Raw genomic sequence first — 18,672 nt, forward strand, 5'->3', positions numbered from 1 at the left:
TAACTCCGAGCAAAAAACTAGTAGTCCAGGGCTTCCCTGGTGGCGCAGGGGTTGGGAGTCCGCCTGCTGATGCAGGGGACACGGGTTCGTGTCCCGGTCCGGGAAGATCCCACGTGCCGCGGAGAGGCTGGGCCCGTGAGCCATGGCCACTGAGCCTGCGTGTCTGGAGCCTGTGCTCCGCAACGCGAGAGGCCACAACGGTGAGAGGCCCGCGTACCGCAAAAACAAAACAAAACAAACAAACAAACAAAACCTAGTAGTCCGTCTCGATTCCTCTTTTCCCCTCACTTCTTACATCTAGTCCATCATCAATTCATTTTGGCCCTGTTTTCAAAACATACATGAATTTAACCACTTCTCATTACTGCCACCACTGTCACCTGGCCAAGCAACATCTCTGACCCAAATCGCCACAGGGGTCTCTGCCTCTTATTCCAGGTAACACATTCTCTACTGAGCAGTCAGAAAGCAAATCTCCTAATTAAAATGTCAGTCCCTGGTTAAAATGTCCCGTGGTTTCCCAACTAATTTAGAATAAAATCCCAACTCCCTTCTAGGGCCCACAAGGCTGCACATGACCTGGCCCCGCCCGTTCCCGACCTCGTCTCCAGACCCTCTCCCTCCCTCCAGATCCTCCAGGCACAGTGACCTGTGCCCAAACTCACGCAGCTTGTCCCCACCTCAGGCCGCCGCCTCTGTCCTCCCCTTCTGCCTGGAGGGAAGGTCTTCCCAAGATCTTCACGGGGCAGCTTCCTACTCCTCTCTGAGGCCCCCTTCCCCAAGTGCCCACCCCCCCAAGAACGTGGATGGACCTTTGTAACTGCCTTGACAGGTAGAGCTGGGTGAAAGTGACTTCTGAGACTAGGCTGGAAAGCTTCCGTGCACTTGTGTCTTATTCTCTTGGGACCCAGCGGCCATGCTGTGAGGAAGCCCACACCAGCCCATGCGGAAAGACCGCGAGAGGCTGCCCGTAAGTGTTCTGCCTGACAACCAGCATCGACCGTTAGACGCCAGCAGAGAAGCCCCAGATGAGTCCAGCCCCCATCAAGTCATCTCCGGCCTCACGTCTTCCCAGCCGAGGCCCCAAACACCGTGCAGCTCAGAGAGCCGTCCCTGCTGCGTCCTGCCTGAATTCCTGACCCACGGAATCTGCAAGCAGAGTCAAAGGGTGTTTTATGCCACTAAGTGTGGGGTGGTTTTTATGCAGCAGCAGTAACAGGAACGCCACCCTCTCCAACACTGTCATCCTGCCTCCGTCACTTTCTATCACCTTATTGTATTGTTTTTCACTGGAGTTGACCTGACTGAGCTTACTCTACTGAGTTATGGGTTTACCTGTGCCCTGTCCTCCCCCCTCCCTAGGGCGGGTGCCTGGCTGCTTTTGGCCGCCACTCACTGTGTCTTCAGCACTTAAAACCAGGTCTGGCACACGGCAGGTGCTCAGAACCATGTTTTTGAATAAACAAATGGATGAATACTAGGTTGGAGGCTTGTGTCACTGCGAATATAGCCCTTTCTACCTGTCATTAGAAGCGTGGACATTTCTGTGTTTCTCGTGAACCTGGGAGTCCTGTGACACATGCTCCAGCTAATTCACCTGGATCTCAGCTATGTGCCCAGCACAGAAGTGTGCTGAGCTTGAGGACCCTCTTCAAACTCATTCATTCATTCATTCTACAAATGTTTATTATGTGCCTGTGATATGCCAGACACCACATTAGGTTCAGAGGAGGAAGACGAGATAAACAAGATAGCTTCTGCCCGCAGGAGAAGAAGGGAGGACCCCAGCGCAGAGCCACAGTGCAGGTGTGTACCACGTGGTCACAGAAGACTCTGGAGCAAAGGGAGGTGGAGGTTGGGTCTCGAATGACAAGTAGGACCTCACCAGGTCATGCTGGGGGAGGGGTCTCAGGGAGCAGCCCTGAACAGCTGGGAAGGGTAGGAGGACCGTGTGGATTTAAGGAAGGCCGGGCCAGAGGGTGCAGGTGGGCAAGGATGAGAGGTGAGGAGAGGAGGCTGGCAGCAAGCACCCTGGCCTGAGGGCTTCGTGAGCCGGCGGGCAGAAGAACTGGGTGCTCCCGTGAAAGTGATGGGAGCCACACGAGCGGGTTCAGTAACAACAGGGCTCCGCTCATTCACACGGGGTGAGACAATGCCCCAAAGCAGCTCGAGGGTGAGCACGATCCTGCCTTGGCCTGGGAGGCAGGACAGATCTGCGGGAAGTCTCTGGAGCAGGGGCCGCCCTCACGCCCTCCAGCACGCCACCCACCAGCCTGGCTTGGCAGACGCCAGGGTTTCTCAGCGACTCTCAAACTCAGAGCAGGGCACATCTAACCCCCAGTGAAGGAAGCCCCTCCCTGATCCGGACCAGCCTCCCAGAGCTGGTTCTGTTCCGGGTGCCATGAGGCAAGGGGCGGGCAGTGGCTTACAGGCTTGAACTGGCAAACGCACAGACCTGGGCTCTGGTCCCAGCCCTACCACGTACTGGCTGTGTGACCTTACACAGGTCACTTTCCCTCTCTGAGCCTCAGTTTCCTCATTTGTAAAGAGGGGATACTAATGGCTTCTGCCTGTGGATGCTGTGAGAACTGAACGACGGCACGTGAGCACGACATCCTGGGCGACTCCAGGTGCATGGCAGAGGTGCGGCCGAAGTTCCTCATCTCACCTAAGGAGCTGACTACCTAGCACAAGGCCGGGCATACGGTAGGTGCTCCGTAAGTGTTAACGGGAACGTAGCGATCCGGTTAACAAAACAACTGTTCTGTTGAACCTGGCTCCAGATGACTCCTCTTCATCAGGGGAAAAAGTGCTGAGAAGCAAGTCCGAAATTCAGACTGTGGGCAACTTGAGAACCGTATTTTGCAGTAAGTCAAGATAAAGACTGGGGTCGCAGAAAACATCTGGCTAAGTGAACTAATGGCTTTAGGGAGAAAGGAGCCTTGCTTTGTGGAGTCGGGAAAAAATTACCCACTGCTGGTTTTAATTTAAGATGAAAAAAATCTTATTCTATTAGCCTAAATATTGCTCTTACGTCCAATTGCGTGGAGTTTGGAATAATATTTTTCAAACAGAACTACTGCTATTTCAAGTAATTACAATGCTAAAAGCAGTCATCTGGGGTTGAGCAAGGATCTCATCATGGTTTCAATTCCCTCTGGTGTCATTTTCTGTTATATTTGAGAAATTCCTCAATAAAGATGTCAAATAGAAACAGGGTTTTACTCCCCAGAGGACAGATTTGGCCATCCTCCAGGACACAGTCCCAGGCAAGCCATCTCCACAAGAAAATAACCTCATTTGCTCAAAAAAAAGAGAAAAGGTTCAACTGTGAAAACCCAGGCAAGAAAATAACCCTTCAGCCATCAGCCTCATTTCTCCTAGTTAGCTCAGAATGCTTTTCAGACTGTGCTGACCAGGCTCGGTTCCAGCCACCATCCCGAAGGAATTCGGTGGTGGTTGAGAGCGGAATGTTACAACCGGACGAGACTTTTGACCCAGACTTGGAGACAAAACAACAGGAGACGCAAACAGGCCTAACTGTCCCTGACGGGTGATGGGTTGTGGAGCGGGGCTCAGAGTGACTGACCAGAGACGGTCAGGACGGCGCAAAGCAGCGAGGATGCAGAACACAGAACCTTGCCACCACTCAGTCGGCTTCTCACCCCTCCCGAACACCCACTGAGGCCAGGCCCTGCGCTGGAAGCTTCATCAGGCAGCGTGAACACAATTCCTACTGAGACAGAGCAGGCAGTTAAATGGCCAACAGGTTGTGAGCAACAGGGAATGGTGGGGAGTGCGGCAATCGGGAACGCACACACCCTCCCAGGGGCAGCCATGGCGCGGCGCCTGCCGGTTGCTGCTGGCACCACGCTGAGACGTGGGCAAGAGGTGCCCCTGCTCTTGGCTCAATGCCTTGAGGGTCCCTGTGCTGCCCCTCCTGTGGCTGCAGCCCTTCCAATACAGTAAGGAGTCCACAGGGGGTCATGGCACCTGGAACACAAACACCTGTTTGGACCCCAAAATTCCCTGTCCACGTGGCCCAAGCCTGTCTCTTCTCAGAGGGACAAATAACAGGACCAAGCCAAAGGGAAGGTGGTCTGGGGGCAAATGGTCAGAGCTTACACATTCAGCTTAGGGTGTCCTCAGGCTCCCTGTGGTGCAGGACGGAGCCAGGGGTGAGAAGAAGGGGCGGAGAGCAGGCACTGCCCGTGCTACCACTTTCTGGCACAAAACTCCAAGGAGTCCTAGATTTCTCAATTCCAGTCTAGCCTTCCAAGTCATTAGGAACACTTGTCAAGGTAGAAAAGATTGAACATATTCTAGTTTGAAGCTTCGTGATGACTTCCACATTGGACCACGTGGGATATGCACCCCTGCCCAAGCCCCACAGAGTCAGGGGCTGGGTGACTATGGCCAAGCAGGATCGGTGCTGGAAATATTGATTTTTATGTGACACCCCCTTGACTTATAAATGTTGACAAATAATTCAACCACCACCACCATCGTCACGGTCATATCATCAACATGGCGGGGAGAGACCAAACATGTTTACAGGCCGGAGGAGGGCTGTGGGCTGCCAGCTTGAAACCTCTGCAACACCCAGCACCCGCGGAGAATTTCACATCAATACGTTCAGCTCTCCAGGTCTACTTTCCTATTTAATTGTCACAGTGACACCGAGACAGGCATTTCCGACCCGCTCTGCAGTTAGGGGCACTGACACGTGGAGAGTCAGTAACTGGTCTCCAACATAGAACGCGTGAGTGGTGGTGACAGAATTTGGGTCACATCTTCCAACTGCAAGCCCAGCTTCCTCGTACAGTGTTACTTGTTTCAGCCAGTGTCTATAAGCCTCCATGATCCTGACACTGTGCTGGGTACTTTTTCAGCGTTTTATGGGTGAGGGAGTTGCGGCTCTGAGAGCTTACGCGGTCAGGCGGGGCTGGAGCCAGTGGGAGCCAAGGTCTGTCTTCTCTAGAGCCAGAGTTCTGTCTTGAGAAGGAAAAAGCCCAAACATAAGGAGGTCTGTCGGGAAGCGTCTGCCCCAGCTAAAAGCAGAGGAGCAACAGAGAGAGCCTTTTGTCGGCTGCCGTATGTGTGAGTTAGAGCCGTAGGAAGTTGCAATCTGTGCTCGGAGGCGGGGGTGGGTGGAGTCTTACCCAGTTCCTTAAATTGATGAGTGTAAAAAGAATCCACCGTGAAAATCCTGTTGAAACAAAGACCTGCACAGACTCCATTAGTCTGGAGGCGTCGGGTACACCTGCCGTAGCCAAGAACAAGGATGATGGGCTTCCCTGGTGGTGCAGTGGTTGAGCGTCCGCCTGCCGATGCAGGGGACGCGGGTTCGTGCCCCGGTCCGGGAAGATCCCGCATGCCGTGGAGCGGCTGGGCCCGTGAGCCATGGCCGCTGGGCCTGCACGTCCGGAGCCTGTGCTCCACAACGGGAGAGGCCACAACAGTGAGAGGCCCGCGTACCGGAAAAAAAAAAAAAAAAAAAAAAGAACAAGGGTGTTTACAAACAGGTGACTGCCTGGGGGCTGCAGACGGCAGGCCGGGCCCCCACAAGGCCTCGGGGGCGTCAGCCCACCGCAATACATCTGGTCTGCGAGCCGATGACCAGCCTGATGCCCATCACGTCTGTGTGCTCGGTGGGTGCCAGGCACTCTCAGGATGCTTGACATCCACGATCCCACTCAGTCCTCGCGAGAGCCGTGCCAGACAGAGGACTGCGAATTCTGTCTTACAGGTGATGAAACTGAGGCCTGGAGGCGAGTATCACCTCCAGGCCAAAGGGCACGCAGCTGGTAACTGGCAGAACCAGGATCTGAGCCCAGAACTGGCAGTTCCCAAGGTCCGTCTTCCTGACCACTGGGGATATTGCCTGCTGCTCCATAGAGAACGTCAGCTCTGCTTTCACGGACTAATCAGTTTCTGAAATGTGCTCTATCATCTGAAAAGAGGGGCGAGCGACTAGGAAAGTTAAATGCTTACGCGCTTGGGAGGATTAAAGGAGAGAAAACTTGAACAGCACTGAACCTGGTGTCCGGCACAATGAACGCCGTGCAGCCTCGGTTCTCCGTGATCTCACCAAAGGCTCTGCCTGCTGTGGCAGCCCCACCTCCCGCTCTTCCACCCAGCACCCCCCCACCCCGCCCCCCCCCCAGCCCAGCCTCAAGGGGCCACCCACAGCTCTCCACGCAGGCTCTGCCCTCGACCCAGTAAACTGCTCGCCTACCTTTGGAGATCCTGTTGGATGCAGTCCCCCTGAGGAGTCAGGCCCCGCCACGCCCCAACCCCATGCAGGGGTGCTCTTCGCAGACCCCTCTGGGCTTTAACAGTCCAGACCTCCGTTTTGGCACTTATTTGGGGATGTAATTACATGTTTATGGATCTGTTTCCCATAACAAGCTCATCTGAGATCCAATATGCATTCAACAGAAACAGGCAGAGGAACTGAAGACGAATACACCACTAACTCTGGAAGTTTCGGAGCACTTGGGATGTCCAGCTTCTATGCCATACACCAAAAAACCCGCTGCCACAATGGAAGGTTTACTGAGCCCTTCCAGGAAGCACGGCATCGAAAGCCATAAAAAAAAGTCCAAATAATCCTTTTGACCCAGTAGTTCCAGGAAGACTTGCTAAGGAAACAGTTGGGGAAACAAGAAAAAAAGTTTTATGCCCAGAATCACCTCTGGATTCTGCTGGTAAAAACAAACAAAATAAGCAAGGAATTTCAACGTCCAACCACAAAAGGGTGGCTGAGTCACCTACAGTAATACTAATGCTCGTTTGTTGACAATTTATACTCGCCAAGTGCCAGCCACTTCACTGCGCCATTTTATCCTCACACACAACCTAGTGAGGCAGACAGCGTGTTATCCCTGTTGCAGTCATGGTGACAGGAACCACTCTGAGGACTGAGAGCCCTGGGACAGGCACACTTCTCAGCTGTCTGGGCACGATCGCAATTTCTGCTCACAGCAGCGTGTGACACAGCTGCTCTTCACACCCTCCCTTTACCAACAAGTGACTGAGGCTCAGAGATGTTAAGAACGGGTTCACAGCCACACCACACTCCGGCCAAGTCCACGGTCTTACCCTCTAAGCTCCAGCCACCGTTCCCCAGGTCACTCAGCAGCCGGTAGCAGAAGAGGGCTTGGGGGACCGGGGCATCTGCTTTGGGACCACGTGGTTTCTACCAGGAGACGTTCCTCCTGCCACAGGCTGCAAACCACCTCTATTATGGGTTGAATTACATCCCTCCAAAGATGGCGAAGTCCTGACTCCCAGTGCCGGTGAAAGTAACCCCTTCCGGAGATAGGTGACTGGCAGATGACCAAGTTAAGGTGAGGTCAGTAGGGTACATCCTAATCCAATATGACCGTGTCCTTAGAAAGAGGGGACATTTGGCCACAGAGACAGGCATGCAGAGAGCAAAGGCAATGTGAAAACAGAGGGAGAATGTGATCTACGAGCAAAGGAAAGCCTGAGGCTACCAGAAGCTAGGAGAGAGGCATGAAACAGGTCCTCCCTTAAAGCCCCCAGAAGGAACCAACGCTGTTGACGCCACAACTTCAGATTTTAGCCTCTAGAACTATGACAGGATACATTTCTGTAGCTTAAGCCGCTCAGTTGTTACTTTGTTACAGCAGCCCCGGGTTGTTAGTCACGTATCAAACTATGAGGCAACTAGGAAAAGGGTGATAACAGGGGCCAGGCACCTGATCACAACTACAGTGTAACCACACCTGGCTGCAGAGAGACGCCTGAAGGCAAACACACCAGAGTAACCAAGATACTTTCCAGTTTTATCTTGTGCTCCTACGTTTTCCCAATTTGACCCAGAAAGTTTGCATTACTCATAAGTTTTACACAACTGTTTTAAAAATACGTGTATTTGAACCAGGAGAATCTGGAGGTGTGTAAGAATCCTTGTTATGGGCTGAACTGTGGTTTCCCCCAAATTCGTATGTTGAAGGTCTAAGCCCCAGTACCTCAGAATGTGACTGTATTTAAGATGGGACCTTTAAAGAGGTAATTACGTTGAAAATGAGTCGTTAGGATAGCTTCTACTCCGATATGACTGGTGTCCTTATAGGAAGAGGAGATTAGGACAGAGAGAGAGAGACAGGCATCAGGTACCTGCACGCAGAGAGAAGACCATGTGAACGCCCAGCGAGAAGGGGGCCAGCTGCAAGCCAGGGAGAGAAGCCTCAGAATAGAAAGAGACACATCAACACCGTGACCTCGGACTTCTAGCCTCCAGGACTGTGAGAAAATAAATTCTTGTTGTTGAAGCCCCTCAAGCTGTGCTCTTTTGTTACGGCAGCCGTAGCAGACTAAGACAAGGAACCAAAAGAGGGCAGTCCTTCCCACGACCCCCCGCACTGCCAGCTGGAGCTGAGGAACAGGCAGGGTGTGCCCCGTGGGCAGGGCACAGCTGCTTCACTCACCCAGGCAGTTGTGTCCGTCATGTGCCAGCATGAAGCCGTCAAAGCAGGTGCACCTGTAGTTCCCCGGGATGTTGATGCATTCGTGGACACAGCCCCCGTTGTAGTAGTCGTTCTCACACTCGTCGATGTCTGCAAAATGAGGTGCACGAGAGGTGTCAGAGGAAGAGCCTGGGGGTCCCCTCTCCCCCCACTGCTGAAGTCACCGGGACATGAGTGGTTAGGGGATGACTCAACAGGTGTTCACTAAAGTCCTTGCTGGGGGCGGGGGGCCCAAAGGTTACAGAGATGAAGATTCTGGCTCTGCCACGAGGTTGGCCACCGCCTTGGGGAGCAGGGCCACGTGCCAGGCATGTTTGGGATGATTTTCAGATCCCCCCTGCAGAGAAGCAGGTGAGATTCCCACCCCTATCTTCCCCCTTTGAAGCCCTCTCAACACTAACAGCACGCAGGGACCCCGTCTAAAATCCCCCCAAACTGCCTCTTTTCAGGATATCTGAAAGCTTCCCAGAGGTGGAGACCTCATTACTTGTGAGGCAGGGGGTATGAGATAAATGAGCTTTGCACACCACCAAAAAATGTAGCCTCTGGAATGAGAGAAAAGTCCACATACTCCCCCCAGAGTTTCCTTCCAGATCAGCGTCTGAAGTCTGAATTTCTACTGCTCCAGTTTCCTTGTCACAACAAAGCCTTCTGTCTCATAAACAGTGGCCAATAGCCTTTGTAAAGGTCACCCTTTTTCCTGTTTTAAGTCTTTCTCAACATTTCCCATCACAGGTCAAAGAGCTATCAGTTCTGAAGTTCCAGAGAGATCTGAGAGACCCTGGAGAGCAACAGAAGCGAGTCTAGTTAACATTCAATGAGCTGCTTCTATGCCCGAGTCCCGGGGGGCGACACCACGCGCCATCACGGACCCAGTCCCCGTGCTAACTCTGAGACATAGGCACCATCGTTGTTACTCCAATTTTACAAGGGCATCGAAGAAGCCAAGGCACAAGAAGGCCACATCCTTGCCAACGGTCACACACCTAGAAGGGCTGTAAGTGGGATTCGACCAGTGCAACCCCCCAAGGCAGCAGAGGGGAGCGGGGTTCAATCTACCCACCCAGACCTCCACAGGCTCTGCAGAGAAGCAGGAAAGGGGGCAGCCAGAAGCGTCCCACAGCGGAACCAGAAGTTCCCCAGTGGAACCGGAAGTGTTCCCACAGCCAAACCAGAAGCAGTACTGCCCCGTCTCAGCAGGACTAGAAGTGCTTTGCAAGAGGCTACCACGTGGGAAGAAGCAGCCTCTCCTCTACCTGGTCGAAGAGGGATTTCTGAGGCCCGGCTCCAGCTGTGAAAGCCAGGAAGGGCCCAGCCTGAAGAGAGGGAACTGAAAGCAACCCTAGCCGTTCCTGCAAATGCCTGAGGAGCTGGCACAGGGAGACATCCAGCTCCATGCTCTCTCCAAGCGGTCCAGAGGGCAGAGCTACTCACAGCAGGGGAAAGCCAAGGGGGCCAACTGATGTTCACGGGCAGGTATGTCCATCTGGAAGACAGGGCCTGTCTCAGGAGGTAGTGAGCTCCCTGACTCTGGAGGTGATCAAGCACTGTCTGGGACACTGCCAGCAGAGGGAATAACTTCATTGGAAACTGCAGCGCTGAAAGTGCTAGAATACAGGGTCTGAGCTGCGCAGCCTCCTCCTGGTGCCCACCCACCCCGCCACGATGAGGGAAGAATAAGGTTGCCTGGATCCCCAAAGGTGCAAGAGACAGGGGGTTTCCTGCTGCAGAGGCCATCAGTGTCAGCTGGGAAGCAGGCTCAATTCTGTAAGTCATTTGAATTGTTTTTAACCATTGTACTTAATGCACTTAGATGTTTTAAATAACATTAAAGCAGGATGTAAGATTCTGTGTTTGAAAGGGCACATGGATTTATAAAGACAGATATTGATTACTTCCCAATCTCTGCAGCTCCGACCTTTCGCTAGAGCCCCAGATACACCAATCCAACCACCTCTCCCCCTAGATCGTCCACACTCACGCCAAAGGCAACACGGCCCACTTTAACTCATCCATCTGCACTTCCCTGGGGTTCCCCATCCCAGTGAATCCTGTTATCCTTCCACCTCTCCGCTGACACCTATCAGCTACCAACACGTGAATTTTCTACACTCTTAACGTGGGTACAGTCTGCTGACTGGTCGCCCGTTTCCACTGCCTGTACGCGTGAGCGTCATCTCTCATCTGATCCGAATCAGCAGCTCGCGAACTGCTGCCTCCCTCCTTTCCTTCATTCAAGCAGGTGACTCAAAAGAAGACGGCTTCCCTGGTGGCGCAGTGGTTAAGAATCTGCCTACCAATGCAAGGGGCAGGGGTTCGAGCCCTGGCCCGGGAAGATCCCACATGCCGCGGAGCAACTAAGCTCGTGCACCACAACTACTGAGCCTGAGCTCTAGAGCCCGCAAGCCACAACTACTGAGCCCACGTGCCACAACTACTGAAGCCTGTGCGCCTAGAGCCCGTGCTCCGCAAAAAGAGAAGCCACAGCGATGAGAAGCCTGCGCACCGCAACAAAGAGTAGCCCCTGCTCACCGCAACTAGAGAAAGCCCGCACACAGCAACGAAGACCCAACACAGCCAAAAAGAAAAAAAAAAGAAAAAAAAAAAAAAAAGAAGAGGGCCTGATTCCACCTGTGGGGCTGGAGCCTGCTCAGTCTAACTCAGAGACAGTAGATGGCATAGCAACTGCTATGGGTCCCAGGGTGGGCACATGACTCAGGCTGGATCAGTCAGGCCGAGGGGAAGGACTTTTATTCCATGCTTGGGCAGAAGAATTGTCTCTCTCTCATGCTGTACCTCAGGATGCAGGTATCTACTCCTGAAACATATACCAGCTTATTTAATTTTCACAGCAACCCTCTGGAGTAGGTATTTTAACTCCATTTTATGGTTAAGCAAAGTAAGGGGCAGAGAGGTAATTGCTCAAGGTCACATAGTAAGTGGTAGGGCAAGGATCAAAACAAGTGTCTTTCAGTTTACAAAGCCCATGTCCTTTCTGGTAAGTTAGAATGCCCATGACATGCCAGGCATTGACAGGCAAAGCGCTTTATATACGTTATTTCACTCTTGGCAATTTACCCTATGTACCAAGAAAGTGTAATCTAATCATCAGAACACCCATTCACACCTGCATCCTTCCACTTGCGCCACATCCATACACACACACACTTGTGTGTGCACCTACCCATCGACCCAAATAGCCAGCCAGTCAGTCACGCATCCACTCATCCAAACACCCATCCGCCCCCGCCACTATCCATCCATCTATTCCCTCCAATAAGCTATTCATTCAGATACCCACCCAACCATCCTTCCATCTGCCTATGCATGCTAAAATCTATCCATCTAAACATCCAGTCAGCTGACCACCCTTCCATTTATCCAATCACCTATTCCCCATCCACTTATCCAGTCAAACATCCACCCGTACAAACGTGCATCCGTCCGTCTAAATATTCAGCCAGACACCCATCCTTCCATTCACCTAAGCATCTATTTATCTAAATACTTATCCATCTAAATGTCTAACCATCTATCCATCTATTCATTGATCCAAACACCCACCCATCTATCCAAACACACACACACACACACACACACACACACACACCCCTACTTGTTCATCCATCTATCCAGCTCAACATTCACCCATCCATCCAACCAAACACCTATTCATCCATCCATCAGTGACTTCAAACATCCTGCATCTAAACAGCCTACAAAATACACACAAAAAGGTTTTCAAAGAGAACAGATGTTAGGATGAAGAAAGAGAAATGAGGGTTGCGGAATAAGGGAAAGCTGGGCAGTGTATGCAGAAATACATTTGGTAAAATTCCAGCACAATGACAAAAGGAAGGCCTCAAATAGGACTTTGAGTTTCCTAGAAACCAAGGCAAGGAAGGAAACACGATCAGTTATAGAGTCACCACATCCATAAAATTCCATTGAACAAGCTGCTTAGAGGGTGATAAGGTCTGAGAAAATCGTCTTTCCCCAGTTAGGATAATCATACACCCATATTTGCCTGGCATAGTTCCAGTTTATGCCTGTTGTCTGGGTATAATTTTTAACAGCAACATTTTCACCATCAAAATGATAAACGACTCGATCACCATGCACAAAAGACATTATAAAGAGATTGCTGGAGAGTCCACAAAACATCTCTAGCCTTCTCCTTCCTTTGACTCCCCATAACGTAGGCCACGGGGGGCGCTGCTGGGCTGAAGAGTGCAGGAACGTTCGCTGCTCACATTTCTTCCCTTAATCCAGTCCCAGAGAATTCCCCCAGATCTGAGCACCCCTTAGAATTATCAGCTCCTCTCCAATCCCCAGGCCTGAAGTGCTCTCACAGGCTTCCGAGGCCAACCTGCTTTACCCACCCACCCAGCATCCGTCCTGAATGGAGAACGTCTGCTCGCAAACCAAACCTTCCCTGATGTTCTGTGTATGTGCCTCGGATTTTTGTTCTTTAAAATCGTGTGAGCCTCCTCCTTTAATACATAAGAGATAAACCCATAAACAAATCAACCAAAAGATAAATCCCTGCCAAAGCTAGTAGATTTATTATTGTAAAAAACTCATCAAAGAGCCATCAGCCCCAGAGGAGGTCCTGCAGGCCTCCAAGATGCCCATCAGTCTCAGACCACCTCAAAAAAATTTTTTTTATTGAAGTATAGTTGATTTACAGTGTTGTATTAATGTCTTCTGTACAACAAAGTGATTCAGTTATATATATATATTCTTTTTTAAAATATTCTTTTCCATTATGGTTTATCATAGCATACTGAATATAGTTCTCTGAGCTATACAGTAGGATCTTGTTGTTTATCCAGCCCATATACACTAGTTTACATCTGCTAACCCCTATCTCCCGCGCCATCCCTCCCCCAAACCCCTCCCCCTGGCAGCCACCAGTCTGTTCTCTATGTTGGACCACGTTTTAAGGACTGTTAAGGTCAGAGAATGAGGAACAGGCGGTTGGAGAGCGGAGAGGGTAAAGGAATGGAGGGGGGCAGAGCCAAGCTCTCTAGATCTTTACTCTTTTCTTAAAATGTGAAGTATAGTTGATTTACAATATTGTGTTAGTCTCAGCTGTACCGCCAAGTGATTCAGTTATATATTTTCAGATTATTTTCCATTATAGGTTATTACAAGATATTGAATATAGTCCCCTGTGCTATATGGTAAATCCCTGTTGCTTATCTAGTTTATGCTTAGTAGTTTGTATCTGTTAATCCCATACTCCTAATTTATTCCTCCCACACTCCTTTTCCCCTTTGATAACTATAGATTTGTTTTCTATGTATGTGAGTCTGCTTCTGCTCTGCGTATAGAACCATTTGTATTATTTTTTAGATTCCACATCTAAGTGATATCATATAATATTTGTCTTTCTCTGTCTGACTCACTTCACTTAGTATGATATTCTCTAGGTCCATCCATGTTGCTGCAAATGGCATTATTTCATTCTTTTTATGGCTGAGTAATATTCCATTGTGTGTGTGTGTGTGTGTGTGTGTGTGTGTGTGTATCTCACATCTTCTAAACCAACTGTCTGTTGGCGGGTACTTGAGTTGTCTCCATGTCGTGGCTATTGTAAATAGTGCTGCTATGAACATTAGGGTGCATGTATCTTTTTGAATTAGAGTTTTCATCTTTTCTGGATATACGCCCAGGAGTGGGATTGCTAGATCATATAATAGCTTTGTTTTTAGTTTTTTAAGGAACCTCCATACTGTTTTCCATAGTGGCTGCACCAACTTACATTCCTACCGACAGTGTAGGAGCGTCCCCTTTCTCCACACCCTCTCCAGCGTTTATTACTTGTAGACTTTTTGATGATGGCCATTCTGACTGGTGTGAGGTGCTACCTCATTGTGGTTTTGATTTGCATTTCTGATAATTAGTGATCTTGAGCACATTTTCTTGTGCCTGTTGGCCATCTGTATGTCTTCTTTGGGGAAATGTCTATCTAGATCTTCTGCCCATTTTTTGATTGGGTTTTTTGTTTTTTTGTTTTGTTTCATTTTTTTGATACTGAGTTGTATGAGCTGTTTGTATATGTTGGAAATTAAGCCCTTGTTGGTCACATCATTTGCAAATATTTTCTCCCATTCCATACATTGTCTTTTCGTTTTGTTTATGGTTTCCTTTGCTGTGTAAGAGCTTTTAAGTTGGATTAGGTCTCATTTGTTTAGTTTTGCTTTTATTTCTTTTGCCTTGGGAGACTGATCTAGATATTTACTCTTAAAGGACTGTTGTGAGTTGGACTGTGTCCCCCGAAAAGAAGTGTTGATGTCCTAACCCCCAGGACTTGTGAATGGGACTTGATTTGGAAATAGGATCTTTGCAAATTTTAGGTAAGGCTGCAGTGGAGTAGGGTGGGCCTAAACCAGTGACTGGTGTTCTTATAAGAAGGAAATTTGGATATAGATGCACAGAGAGGTTGTTAGGACAGGAAGGAGAAAACCATGTGAAAACACAGACATACAGAGGGAAGACGGCCACAGGACCACAGCAGCAGAGATCGGAGTGATGAAGCTGTGTGGAAAGCAGGCGTGACTGCTGATTCCATTTTACTGATGCCGAGAAACGAGGCCCAGCATGGCTGAGGACCTTGTCTTCAGGCCTCCAGCCAGGGGCTGCGTTCAGACGCAGGCTCTACTCCCGCTGGAGCCGCGTCCTCGGGCTGCATGAGATGAATACTTATAAAAAGTGCTTCATGCTCCAAAAAGTTATCAAGGACAAAGGTGGGGAGGAGGTGTCACGTGCATCATTGCTTTTATTTCCAAGGTCTGTACCTGCTCTTGAGGTTGAGGGGCAGTGACAGAGATGGTTCATCCCAGAGAAAGTGGGCAGGACAAAAAAGCTGACCTGAATGCTAAGGATGAGAAGTCTCAACGGCTCGCCTTAAACATCCCTGCTCCTTCTCCAGCCTGGATTTTTTTTATTTTTTAATGAGAACTCAATTCCCAACAGAAAACAGCTTCCAACATCCAATAGAGCAGAGAAAAACAGCACGGGGAGCTGCTCATGGGATTTTAAAAGGTCAGGCAGTTCCACTTTTCCTATAGTAAAACGGCAGTAGGCACACACGATCCCACAGCTGTGGTTATGTACCAGCAACACTGGTAAGGACTCGAGTGGGATGAGTACGGTTTCCTTCATCTAACTCAAAACTGATTCTCGCTGCCCCATAAAATATACATCCACTCTGTAGTGCCTATAAGAGATTCTACCACAACGAGTCAGAGATTCTTCTCATTTTAATCCTACTTAGGGCATTTTAGTCCTAAAAATCAGACTGACCAGGAAGGTTCTCAAAATGAGGCTTTTGAAAGCATCGCACTCTCCGCTCTCAGAGATCACTACCGAAAATACCTGCGCGTTTCCCCTTGAAATTGGCATTTTTCTCCAAATTCCTTGCAGACAGTGGAGACCAAATGCTCTAACAAAGAACTCTTCCCTGGCTGGGCGTTTGCATGTCTTCTCCTTTGTCTGGGGGCTTTAGGAAAAACCGTGCACTCCTTAGATCAGGCAACCATTCTGGGAGAGATGTATGGCTTAGGAAGTTGAGTCCTCATTGGTGAATAAATCTTAATCCAGTTTGTCGGCTAATTACATTCGCGGGAAGGTAGTTTCGCAGGGCCGCCTAGCAGGAAGGATTAAGCCTCCCCCCCGTTGCCGGTGCCACAGGGTTAAGCTCTGGGTTTGTAATGACTGAGTAATGAGACCCGCTCTCGGTGGACCCCTGGCATCCATCGATCAGGTTTCCCTTCTGCTGAGACAATGCCAGAAGTGGGCCCAGCAGTTAATTATGGGAAAGGTCAAAGGTCATGCAAAACCAACACAAATCTATATACTTTTTCATTCCTAACTGCACACAATGACCATGGCTCAGCCAGAGGGTGGGAAGGTCCTCCCCCCAGCCAACCCATGATCCAAGGTAACCATGGGGTCTGAGCTGCTGGCTGACCTCTCCCAGTGGCCCGGACGGCTTCGGGCCTCCTCCACGCTTCTGCCTGTGCTGCCCGGAGCTCCTTCCCCTTCACAGACACCTACGCCCTTCTGCAGACTGAGCCCCAGCATCAGCTCCTCCCTGAAGCTCTTGCAGATCCCCTGGCAGACGGGGCTCTTCCCCACCCTCTGGACGCCACAGCTCCTTGAATGGACACTATCGCTACTCTCACTTGCGATGTATGTGTCCTTCGAGGCTGTGAGCTCCATGGGGCAAGAACTATGTCCTGTTCAGCTGCAGGCTCAGCAGTCGCATGGTGTCTCCTCAAAAGTCTGCTCGGCATTGAACGAGTGAGTAGCCCTCTTGACTGGAGCCTCCATGGACGTGTGAGGCCGTACGCAGACCCTTTGCTATGAGCACCCTGAGAAGTGGGTACCAACATCTTTTTCTGACAGCAAGGGAAACCAAGGCTCGTAGGTGTTACCTGCCCTGCCCAAGGTCACACAGCTAATACACGTGGAGCCAGGAAGTGAGCCAGTCTACCTGACTTCGGAGGATGCCATCTCAGTCACAAAGGGCCACGTTTCGTAGGATTCCATTTACATGAAGTCTCCAGAAAGGCCACAACTATTGAGACAGAAAGCAGATTAGTGGTTTCCGGGGACTGGGGGGCTGGGGAGTGATGGCTAAGGGGTACAGGGTTTCTTTCTGTTGTAATGAAAAGGGTCTAAAGTTGATTTCGGTGGTGGATACACAACTCTGTAAATACTGAATCGTATACTTTAAGCGGGTGCATTGGATGGTATGTGGATCGTATCTCAACACAGCTGTTTTTCTAAGTTAATGCTCCCGGCACTCTCATCCACCGTGCGGGCGAGTCTCTGGGGTGCATCTGCTGGGGTGCAGATGCTCACCTTGGACTGACCTCGAACGCCACCTGTCCAGCGCGGGCTCAAGGTGGGCTTTGTGGTTCCCAAGTAACAGGCAGGACTGGCCTAGCAAACCCAAAGGGCCAGTTAATGACTCCTCTTCTCCCTCCAAAGCACCCTGGGCCCTTCACGGGGGGCTGTCCCCAGGCTCCGACGTCGGGCCTGGTGGGCGCCGAAGCGCCCCGGCTGGCAGAGAGCTCACCTATCCAAGTGTTCAAGACGGAAGTGAGAAGGGGCCCCAGGAGGCTGCTAGCCCAGAGCTGGGGCTCCCACTACGCTCCCACCAGTCAGAGGCATGGTCATTCTCCCACCCGCTGAGCAGACTGCAGGCTCAGGGGGGCTGTTCCACGGGCCCGACCCCCTTGGAACTCAACAAGAGGATCATTGAAGGTTGCCCGAAAGCCTGAGCCGCCGCTTGGAACGGGTCAGCTGGGGTCCTAGAGCTCCACCAATGCGCCCCTCGATTTGATAAAGGGGTAACCGAGCCCAGAGAGGGAAACTGCGGAGCTAACCTATCAGCAGGTCGAGGCCGACGGCAACTTGAACCAAGAATCCCAGCCCAGGCGTCTTCCCCTAACCTCACAGGCCGCCCTCTGTGCTCCAGCAGCGCGGGCCGGAGCTGCGCTGGTGCAGTTTGATTTCATTCTCTTTCTCTCCAAATCCCCAGTGGAGTTTCTCTCTAATGACAATAAGATCGGGAACAACTCCCCACCCCCACCTTCTAATGGCAGGTGGCTAAACCCTTACTATAGGCGAAGTAGGAAGGGCTTAACCTCTCTCACCACAGAAAGAGAAACTGAGGCTCAGAGAGCTGAAGTGACTCGCACAAGACCGCCCAGCTAGTAAGCGGCAAAGCCAAAACTGGAAGAAGCCAGGCAGGCTGGTTCCAGACTCCACCGTCCTAACCTTGACACAATCACCTGAAGAATCCCCCACGTCTCCGTGAACAGGGAGCCAGGGCCCACGGTCCTCATGGAGGATCAAGCCACCTCCCCGACTTCTTCCCTCCTATACCAGCACCTTCCCCGTCCTGGCCCCTGGCCCTCAGCCCAGACCCTGGCCACGAGGAGCTGCCAGCCTAGAGGGGGAGGGTGACCCAGAGACAGACGAACATCTCATGTGGGGACAGCCTTGCCGCCAGCACTCCGGCTGGGCCGGGCCTGCCTTTGGGGCTGTCAGTGGGAAGGGACAGGCGGTTCACAGTCCAGCTGGAGCCCACCTGGAACCCCTACAGACTTAGCCCGCACTGTGCGCCACCATGGCAAGGAGCACACTGAAGACAGAG

The 18,672-nt window shown here is 51.1% G+C and overlaps 1 protein-coding gene across 1 annotated transcript in view; it reads right to left on the reverse strand.

The window, feature by feature from the left end:
* Window positions 1–18,672, reverse strand: part of SCUBE1 (signal peptide, CUB domain and EGF like domain containing 1) — a 126,946-nt gene that overhangs the window by 96,589 nt on the left and 11,685 nt on the right. Inside the window, exon 3 of the mRNA XM_027107897.1 lies at window positions 8,460–8,588. Coding sequence (XP_026963698.1) covers window positions 8,460–8,588 — 129 coding nt within the window. The remainder of the gene's footprint in view (window positions 1–8,459; window positions 8,589–18,672) is intronic.

This window comes from Aethalodelphis obliquidens, unplaced genomic scaffold (genome assembly GCF_003676395.1).
Source record: "Aethalodelphis obliquidens isolate GAN/ISIS:26980383/991018 unplaced genomic scaffold, ASM367639v1 scaffold8, whole genome shotgun sequence".
NCBI lineage: Eukaryota > Metazoa > Chordata > Mammalia > Artiodactyla > Delphinidae > Aethalodelphis > Aethalodelphis obliquidens.